The sequence below is a fragment of the Drosophila tropicalis genome, unplaced genomic scaffold, assembly GCF_018151085.1.
Source record: "Drosophila tropicalis isolate 14030-0801.00 unplaced genomic scaffold, ASM1815108v1 contig_747, whole genome shotgun sequence".
NCBI classification, from domain to species: domain Eukaryota; kingdom Metazoa; phylum Arthropoda; class Insecta; order Diptera; family Drosophilidae; genus Drosophila; species Drosophila tropicalis.
In genome coordinates this window covers 228,698-238,091 of record NW_027173233.1, presented here as the reverse complement: position 1 = coordinate 238,091, position 9,394 = coordinate 228,698, and the positions used below count along the sequence as shown (strand labels likewise).

Genomic DNA, 9,394 nt, shown 5'->3' with positions numbered 1-9,394 from the left:
AAATCAATCATAAAACAATTAAAAAATTATTGTGCTTTTATTAAAAATTAAGCTAATACTAAGCCAACTAAACAAATATTACAACACTGTAAGTCAAACCATAAAAAAAAAAAAAAAAAAATTATTAATTGATTCGGGTTTATCGTTTTTGGAGCCTTTGAATATGTTGGACGTTGGTGCCATTGCCAATACTTGAATTTATTAGGAAATTTAACCGTCTAGTTGTTATTTTTTTCCTTTTCTCTCCCGGCATCAGTTTGATATGATTCGATTTTTTGTAAATTTAATTAAATTTGGTTTTTGTAACCTAATCTCAAGATAACGAGTAAGATAATTATGTTTGAAAACCGCATTGCTGCATCGTATACAGTATGAAATTGAGGATAAGATCCAAACTTATTTTTCGACCAGTATTTAGTTTAAGATTTCAAACTATGAAGATAAGCTTGAATAGCCCAAAAGAACAAATTCGGTAATCAGTAACCGGTAATGTTGTACTAATCCTAATTTAGGGACCTCTACATATTAACTTCATTAATTCTGAATAATATTAAGTTCGTTTGTTTCCGAAAAGAGATATTAAGAATGAATTAAATTAGGAAATGAATCCTGCCTTGTTCATAAGTTTAGAAATTAATAAAACTATTGTTCTTTGAAATGAACTCCCTATAATCGTTAAATTTTGGGGAACCATGCAAACGACTGAGAGATAAAAAGAGGCCGTAAGACATGTTGGAGGGATCCTCAATTCAGAAGTGGCCCGAGGATCATGGTAGTCCTATAGGATATCATGACATAAACCAGCATGTGGGCCTCCTGATACTACATAGTTTAACGTGTTCTTCTTTCTGGTCTCCTCAGGCCTTCTTTCTTTCGCATCTAAACCTGTACCATTATCCCTTGGTGTCCTTAAGTACGCGAATTTAAAATTTTACGTCTGTATCGAATGTGAGTAACTATAGTTCTGGCTAATCTCTATCGTATAACCCACTCCCAGCTGACCTAACCCTAGCCGAACCTATTGCGTACTCGGCCAGCACTATGCACGAACATCTGCTCAACACTCCTTGTGAGATTCAACGTTACATGCTACAGATAAGATAAAATTTTTTGCGCTCAACGTGGGGCCCGATTCGGCTGCCCCAACCAGATAGTAATTTTCTTGCACTAGTCGTGTTAACAGAACCGCTGGATTTATGCTATCGACTAGTGTAGAAAGTGTTCAGGTCGTGACGTGGGACAGCTCCAAAAAGTTCGCGAGTCGGACATATACCCCGAGCCCTCTAACCAATCAATTAAACGCCGGTTTTGTGTTGTATTGCGCTATATTCAGTTGCACAATTTGTGGGCATATCGATCGGTTAGATCGGTTGGCTGAAATCTTTATTTCAATGTTAATTCAAATTTCTCACATGTTTCTATTTTATCTTACATTTGTGTTTTTCTCTCCTTTTCACGTCTTTCCTGCTTGCCTAATTTTCTGTGACTGGCGCGCTGTCATAGCGGGCCGCCGCTCTGTCATAAGTGCAAGCAAAGACAAAGTAAATTCTAACTGTTCTTCTTCGAATGAGAGAGAATAAAAACCAGGGGCGCGTTGGGTAAGCCTTTCTACTGGCGCGGGGCGGCAATTAAGCCTGCACCGCAACATTCCCATTCAGTATGGCCAGCTTCACTGTTGGTCGCGTCACAAGTCCATCTACTGTGCGAACAACTGCGCTTCGCACCTGTCCGTCTTTCCCACGATGAACGTCGATCACTCTTCCCTTTGGCCACGTATTACGTTTAGCGGCATCGTCTACAATTATCACCACGTCACCTACTGCTACCGGCTTGAGCTGTGGTTGGAACCATTTCGTGCGCCTTGTGATTGTAGGTAGATATTCTCTTAGCCACCTCTTCCAGAAACGGTCGGCAATTTGGCTGGCAACACGATACCCTTTTGCGAGTTGCGGCCCAGACTGTTGCAGTGAACCGCTCTCACGTAGGCCACTAGAACTGCCTTTTAGAAAATGGTTCGGCGTTAATGCTTCCGATTCGGCGCTTTCTAAAGGCACATACGTCAGAGGCCTTGAATTCAAAATTTGCTCCACGTCAGCAAAGGCTCCTCTTAACACCTCTTCCTTCAGGCCGGCCCTTGGCAGTATTTCTGAAAGTATAGATTTAGTAGAACGTACCAGTCGCTCCCAAACGCCGCCCATGTGCCGTGAACTGGGAGGGTTATACTTGAACTCCAACGTTGGATACTGCTGTTCCACAGCTGAAGTTGATATCCGTTCTATGTGCTCCTTCAATACGCGGCTGGCTCCTCTAAAATTTGTACCATTGTCCGATAGTATGGTACGCGGCACCCCTCTTCTGGCTACAAACGCCTTCAATACGCAAAGAAATGAGTCGGTTGACAGTGATGTAGCAATTTCTAGGTGTACCGCTCGGGTCGTAAGGCATGTGAATAACACGCCCCATCTCTTCTCGTGCCTGCGGCCCACTGCGACTTCAAATGGGCCGAAGCAGTCCACTCCAGTAAAAGTGAATGGTTGTGTGTGCGGCGATAACCTCTCCTTTGGTAAATCGCCCATCTTTGGTGGCACTGGTCGGGCCACTCGTATACGGCACGCTATACAGGCGTTCGCGACTTTTCTCACTAAGGCGCGTAAGCCGGTTATCCAGTACCGCTGTCGTACCTCGTTAACGACAATTTCATTGTGCAAATGGTAATTCTTCCTGTGATAGTACTCCACAATCAGAAACGTTACTCTATGCTTTTGCGGTAGTATAATGGGTCGTTTAGTGTCCATATCTACGCCTTCAATTCTGTCGATTCGTCCTTTGATTCGTAGCACTCCTAACTCGTCCAGGTAAGGAGTGCACTTAAATAGCTTACTTTTCCTATTTGTTATGCCATGTCCTTGGTTTAGGCATCTGATCTCTTCTGGAAACTCCTCTTCTTGGCATGCACGAATAAAAACTGCATCGGTTTTCACATCGCGGTTTATAGCCAAAATGTTCATCAGTTGTTCTCCGCAAGGCCTCTTACATATGCCTTGCAAAAAGTTTAGAACTCGCTTTTGTACCGCCCGTAGCTATTCCAACGTTCCGAATCGTTCCGGATCAGGTGTGATGCAAGCCAAACTAGAGTTCCCTTTGACTTTCTCCTCGTGGTGCAAGATACTTTCACTCGTCTTGCTCGGGCTCTGCTCCATGCTAGGCCATTGTGTCTCTTGTTCATACAAGAATCTCGGGCCAACAAACCAACTTGAATTCCCGGTCATGTCTGGCATCTTTGTCCATTTCGTGCCATCGTCTGCAACGTTATGCTGGGTGGGCACCCATCGCCAAGATAGCACGTCAGAGTCTTCCAGAATTTCTCCAACTCGCAATGCCACAAATTGATTGTATTTGCGGGCATCTGATCTAATCCAGCATAAAACGTCCTTAGAATCCGTCCAGAAAATACGCTGACATACTGTTACTGAGAGTTCAGGTTCGATGAATTTCGTCAGCCGTAAACCTAAAACAGCAGCCATCAGTTCTATCCGTGGTATTGAGACTGGCTTCAAGGGGGCCACTCGTGTCTTAGACGCTACCAGGGAACAGTGGACTATTCCATCCACTTCTGCTCGCAGGTACACAAGCGCTGCATAAGCGTTGATGCTGGCGTCCACAAATGTGTGAAGTTGTACTCGTCTTGCACAACAAACCTTCGGCATGCACCTTGAAATCCTCACTTCGTTGATTTTGGGTAACAGCTTCACCCAAATTTTCCAGTCTGCTTGGTCCTCTTCTTGTAGAGACTCATCCCAATCCGTTCCTGCTCGCCAGATATTAGTTCTTTTGGTCGGATAGTCTTTCGATGCTCTTTCAAGCAAATCCGGCTTGACTACATACGTAAGTTGATCTGTCACGGGCAGCCACCACATGCCTAAAACCTTATCTTGCGTTTTTTCAAGGAATCCCATCTCCCTAGGCACGTCTCCTTCTTGGTTCTTGAGCGCTCTCACTACGCTCGCAGAATTCGAGGTCCAGCGCCTCATGTTAAATCCACCCTCCAAGTGAATTCTCTGCACCTCCATGGCCAACTCCGTCATCTCGTCTTCGGTGTTTGTCGACTCGAGCCAGTCGTCGACAAACGTGTTTCTACAAATGGCCGCAACAGCTCTTGGAGATTCTTTTCTGAACCGCTCTGCGTTGCGATTCTTTATGTAATTAGCTAAGGCCGGCGAGCAGGAAGCCCCGAATGTCATAACCTGCATCACGTACGTTTCTGCCGCCTTAGCCGAATTTCCATTGCGCCATAGAAACTTCTGAGCCGTCTGGTCCTCTGGGCGCACTCTTACTTGGTGAAACATCTCACTTATGTCACCAGCCACTGCTACTGGTCGCTCCCGAAAACGTATTAACACGCCAACTAGAGATGCCAGTATATCCGGACCCTTTAGCAAGACGTCGTTCAATGACGTGCCGTTGACTTTCGCAGCTGCATCCCAGACCAGCCTCGTCTTGTTCTTGTTTGGTTTAGTGACTGTAAATATACGAAGAAACCATGAACTTTTACCCTTATTTAGCTCACTTTCTGTTAATCTCCGGATGTATCCCTTTTCTTCATAGCTTTGCATAATATCCAACAGAATGCTTCTAAGATCGATGTCCTTTGCCATTTTCGCTTCTAAACACTGAAGACGCCCCATGGCCATCGAGTATGAATCCGGTAGATCTACTTTGTCGAACCTCCACAACAGTCCAGTTTGCCAACGTTTGTCAATCGGGCAATAACTTGTGGTCGCCTCCATAATCTGCAACGCGCGCTCGTCGTCTTTCGATCTTAATTGCTTGCTTGGCACACGTGTTCCCGAGGACTCCATAGCAAAGTATTCTTTCATTGACGCATCCAAAGCGCGCATGCTGCTCGCTTCATTGCACTCACATATGTGCAATATGTGTGAAAACGCTGGAGCGGCGTCGCTATGCCGGCCATACACAGACCAGCCCAATCTACAGCGCGCCGCGACCACGTCGTCTCCTTCGGACTCCCGTATCTCCAAAGGCACACAAACTTTCAAATTATCCAGACCAATAATTAAGCTTGCTTTTACGTTACAGTAACTTAAATTTGGTAAATACTATAGATGCTTTCTCGATGTTACCAGTTCGTCGGTAACTGTTTGCGTAGGCAAGTCTAGCTTACGTACCGTGCGCAAACTCTTGAGTTCAAATTGCGTCGCACCTTGACACATCGACGACACTCCGACACTCACATACTTAGACGCGCTTTCCGTTTGAGTGACTTGACTGGTCCACTTTAAGCACAGTTCTTCGGCCGGGCCATCTAGTCCTAACTCGTCTCCCAGAGTTTCTTCAATCAAAGAGCAAGCGGCTCCCTCGTCCAGTAAGGCATATGTCGCTAAATTTCGCTTCCTTCCGTATAACATGATTGGCATATATCTGAATAAAGCCTTGCTTGTTATATCTCCATGGAATAAGATTGGTGGATGAACTGGTTTATCATCCTCATTCGTCTGCCACTGCGATTTGCTTTCCTTGTAGTCCGCTGTCTCGTGGATCAACGAGTGGTGTATCTGCCTGCACCCATCGACACCACAACTTCTTTTACTTTTGCAATTCCGTATCACGTGCTGATCAAAACAACAATAGCAGAGCCTCTTTTGCTGCACGAACTCCTTTCTCTGCTTTATGCTCATTTCTCGAAAGAGGCGACAGTCTGCTACGTTATGACTCCCTGCACATTTGGGGCACAACCGGATGCGTACTTCTTGTGTTTTCGATTCCTGACTAGATCCACTTTGCAATTCGTTGTGCAGAAAAATTCGCTCTTTGGTTCTCTTTGCTCCATCCTTAGCTGGAACTGTATACGGCGTAACCATTGAGGCACACATTTGGTGTCTTCCCCAATCGAGTTTCAAGTCTCCCGGCAACTTCTCGACGAGCTCGCCTAGTAAAGCTGGATCGTGCAGATACTCTTTAAGCCCAATTGCGACCAGTGTCGCGCAATAGTTCTGCACTGCCAAGGCTAGCTGAATAACCGAATCCAAATTATATGAGCGTGCCGCTGGTTCTTCTCTTAGTTTCCTTTGAAGGCTCGAGTGAATAATCTCCGGTCTTCCATAAAGCATCCGTAACGTACCGATTGCATACGGCACCGTCTCTGGACACATTAGCTTTCCTCGAACAGCATCCCAAGCCGCTCCTTTTAAGCACTTTTGGAGCCGAATAAGATTCTCTTCATTACTAATTCCACATCTTTCAGTAGATTGTTCGTAATGGCTTATAAACAACAACAACTCTTCTGGCTTACCGGAAAACACGGGTAAGTCTTTGTTCAGTACTTGGCGGGCCGCTATCTGTTCCGATGACAATAGAGTTTTCTTGTGTCCTAAATCCGTAGAGTGCACTCCAGGGCTTAACGCCAAGTGTCCGGTAGCCGGCAGTTGGCATCCAGGTCCATGCTGCATTCCACCCGCGTTACTCATTTGTCCTTGGGTCCACAATTCGTTATGAAGATTAGCTGTATTGGCCAGAAAAGGTAGACTCACTCCTTGAATAGTCGATTGCGCCAACGCAGGTACGGACCACGGAGCTAGATCAATTTTACTGGGCCGTTTAATTGCCGTACCGTTTCCTGCGTGACTCTCGAACATTCCATTAAGAATCGTTTGTTGCACTGACAAACCGTCGCCTCTGGATGGCGTTGACATCGTTGGTGTATCAGTTTCTCTGTCGCTTGAGACCGCTCCATTCTCAGTCGCCTCAGCGCCGTCTTCCTGACTCTCAGCGCTAAGTTGAACTGGTACTCTATCACTGTTGCTCATTGCATATGTTGCGTAACAATGAGGTTATGTTTGCCTGTTTGCACGTGGTTCACTATCTCCGTCTCTTTTCCTCTCTCAGAGAGCCGGCATGTAATCGTCTGCCGCGGTCGCTCTCACGAAGGAATCTTCTGGAAGATTCCACGTTCACTATCTCCCTCTCTCTTCCTCTCTCAGCGAGCCGGCATGTAATCGTCTGCCGCGGTCGCTCTCACGAAGGAAGCTTCTGGAAGATTCCACGTTCACTATCTCCCTCTCTCTTCCTCTCTCAGCGAGCCGGCATGTAATCGTCTGCCGCGGTCGCTCTCACGAAGGAAGCTTCTGGAAGATTCCACTCCAATCCACGTGGTTCAGAGATATTCAGACTCTGCTAATATCTCTGGAGCCAAAGAAATTAATATTTCAGGATGTAGAAAATGTTCAGGTCGTGACGTGGGACAGCTCCAAAAAAGTTCGCGAGTCGAACATATACCCCGAGCCCTCTAACCAAACAATTAAACGCCGGTTTTGTGTTGTATTGCGCTATATTCAGTTGCACAATTTGTGGGCATATCGATCGGTTAGATCGGTTGGCTGAAATCTTTATTTCAATGTTAATTCAAATTTCTCACATGTTTCTATTTTTATCTTACATTTGTGTTTTTCTCTCCTTTTCACGTCTTTCCTGCTTGCCTAATTTTCTGTGACTGGCGCGCTGTCATAGCGGGCCGCCGCTCTGTCATAAGTGCAAGCAAAGACAAAGTAAATTCTAACTGTTCTTTTTCGAATGAGAGAGAATAAAAACCAGGGGCGCGTTGGGTAAGCCTTTCTACTGGCGCGGGGCGGCAATTAAGCCTGCACCGCAACAACTAGTATCCCATTTCTCCTGTGAATTTTTTGTAATCATAGTAGTGAGCAGTGTTAGTAGTGATTGGAAATATTTAAGTTAAGTACCTCACTCAAATACCCGCACTGACTAAGAAACGCTGGTCATTGACTTAGCAATTCCCGTTTGAAAAAAAAAGCCGTCCCTGGACGCCGAATTAGTGGCCAAGTGCTACCGTCGGACTTCAAACTGCACCCGTTTGTCTGGTCTTATAAAGAATGAGAGGTTTGTTACCTGGATTCAGCTTTGGATAAATACTACCGACTGCCCGGAATAAATTTTAGAATTCCTGTGACATCAGCATTGGACTGCAAGCCAGGACAGCTGGAGTCAAGTAATGTGGCATTAAGCTACCACTTAGCCGCAATACTGGCCAAGCAGCGCAATGCGAGACAAATATTTGTTTCCTCGTATGTGCTTCGTCTATGTTTTCAACTATCTATTTTGTAGTATCTAGTGTACATTTAGGCTGACCTTTAACGTTTGCAGACATTGTTGTATGGTTTCCCGGTTTTAGATGAATTTTTCTGATTTACCATAATATTGCATTATACCCAGTTTGATATAGAAAAGTGTTATATATATTTAGATGTACAATAATAATAAGAATATTTCAATATGTCAGTATTCGATAGTTCCGATAGTTTGGACAGATCTGGAGAAATTAGTAGAAGCTGTGGCATTTGAGTGCGGGAGTTGGACTTCAACTCAGAGTGGATAACCACCCCCTGCAATCATTCGTTTCACATTAGTTGCTTTTCGCTTCGCGAAGGAGCTAAGTCAGTGTGTCCAGTTTGTCGTACTTCCGTTCAATCCAACGTTACTAATTTGGCGGACGAGTTACTGTTAGCAGGCGGCGGAGACATGCCGATCTTAAGATCATCACGTACCGTAGCAGGAGCAACTGAGTCTAACCCAGAAATGGAACCACAGGCCAACACACCAGAGGCATTCGACTTGCCGTCATCACAAGCAAACATAGATCAAGTAATAGCCCGAGCCCTTTCCGAAGGCCTTACCCAAATGAATCAGGTAGTAGCTCAATCAATGACTCAGGTCTCCCAAACCTTGTCGCAGGCTGTAGCCCAAATGACCCAGTCTTTCGGGATAACTTTACAACGAGCGGCGTCTAACGGCCCACTATTTTCAGAAAACGTAGCATCTCGAGCATCCATCCAACCCTCGGGTGAAAGACAGACATTTGAAGAGTTATTTCAAATCCCTCCACGGGAAAGTCAAAGTCAACGACCCAATCAGACTACGTATCCAAGTACGTCTATGATGAATGGTGGATCCAAGTTCCGAATTGCGTGCTGATCGGGTTAGTCAAATAATTACGAATTGGAAAATTCGATTTTCAGGACATTCGTCCATAGCGGTAGATGACTTTATATATAGAGTCGAGGCCCTCACAAAACAAACACTCAATAATGATTCAGAACTTGTATCTCGCTACGCGAGCAACTTATTTGAAGGAGCTGCTAGCGAATTGTTCTGGAGGTTTCACCGAAGAAATTCGTACGGCCATGTTTCAGCGAAAACAACGTCCAAATGAAGCCTTTGATAGTTTTTACGACGCTATCGTAACACTGGGAGATAGATTAGCCGTCACATTGACAGAGTCTGCATTGTTAGATGTGCTGAAGGCAAATTTACTACAAGAAATTCAACATGAGATTTTGTACGTACCAATAATGTCGGCTTCGCA

At 45.1% G+C, this 9,394-nt stretch overlaps 2 protein-coding genes across 2 annotated transcripts; both read right to left on the bottom strand.

Moving 5' to 3' along the window:
* Positions 1-1,628: 1,628 nt before the first annotated feature.
* Positions 1,629-3,008, bottom strand: LOC137579639 (uncharacterized). Its single transcript, XM_068293413.1, has one exon. It carries the CDS (start codon positions 3,006-3,008, stop codon positions 1,629-1,631), a length of 1,380 nt encoding a protein of 459 aa, XP_068149514.1.
* Positions 3,009-3,080: 72 nt separating this feature from the next.
* Positions 3,081-6,824, bottom strand: LOC137579638 (uncharacterized). The gene is made up of 2 exons (XM_068293412.1): positions 5,187-6,824; positions 3,081-5,033 (listed from the first exon to the last, which is right to left on the bottom strand). The coding sequence occupies exons 1-2, from the start codon at positions 6,822-6,824 to the stop codon at positions 3,081-3,083; spliced, it is 3,591 nt and encodes a 1,196-aa protein (XP_068149513.1).
* Between the last annotated feature and the right edge of the window lie 2,570 nt (positions 6,825-9,394).

Bases quoted from the DNA above. Each gene is read 5' to 3' on its own strand.
- LOC137579639 (XM_068293413.1), bottom strand. From the start codon at position 3,008: ATGAACATTTTGGCTATAAACCGCGATGTGAAAACCGATGCAGTTTTT.
- LOC137579638 (XM_068293412.1), bottom strand. From the start codon at position 6,824: ATGAGCAACAGTGATAGAGTACCAGTTCAACTTAGCGCTGAGAGTCAG. The intron at 5,034-5,186 runs GTACGTAAGCTA...GTGCCTTTGGAG, and splicing joins AACTCAAGAGTTTGCGCACG to ATACGGGAGTCCGAAGGAGA.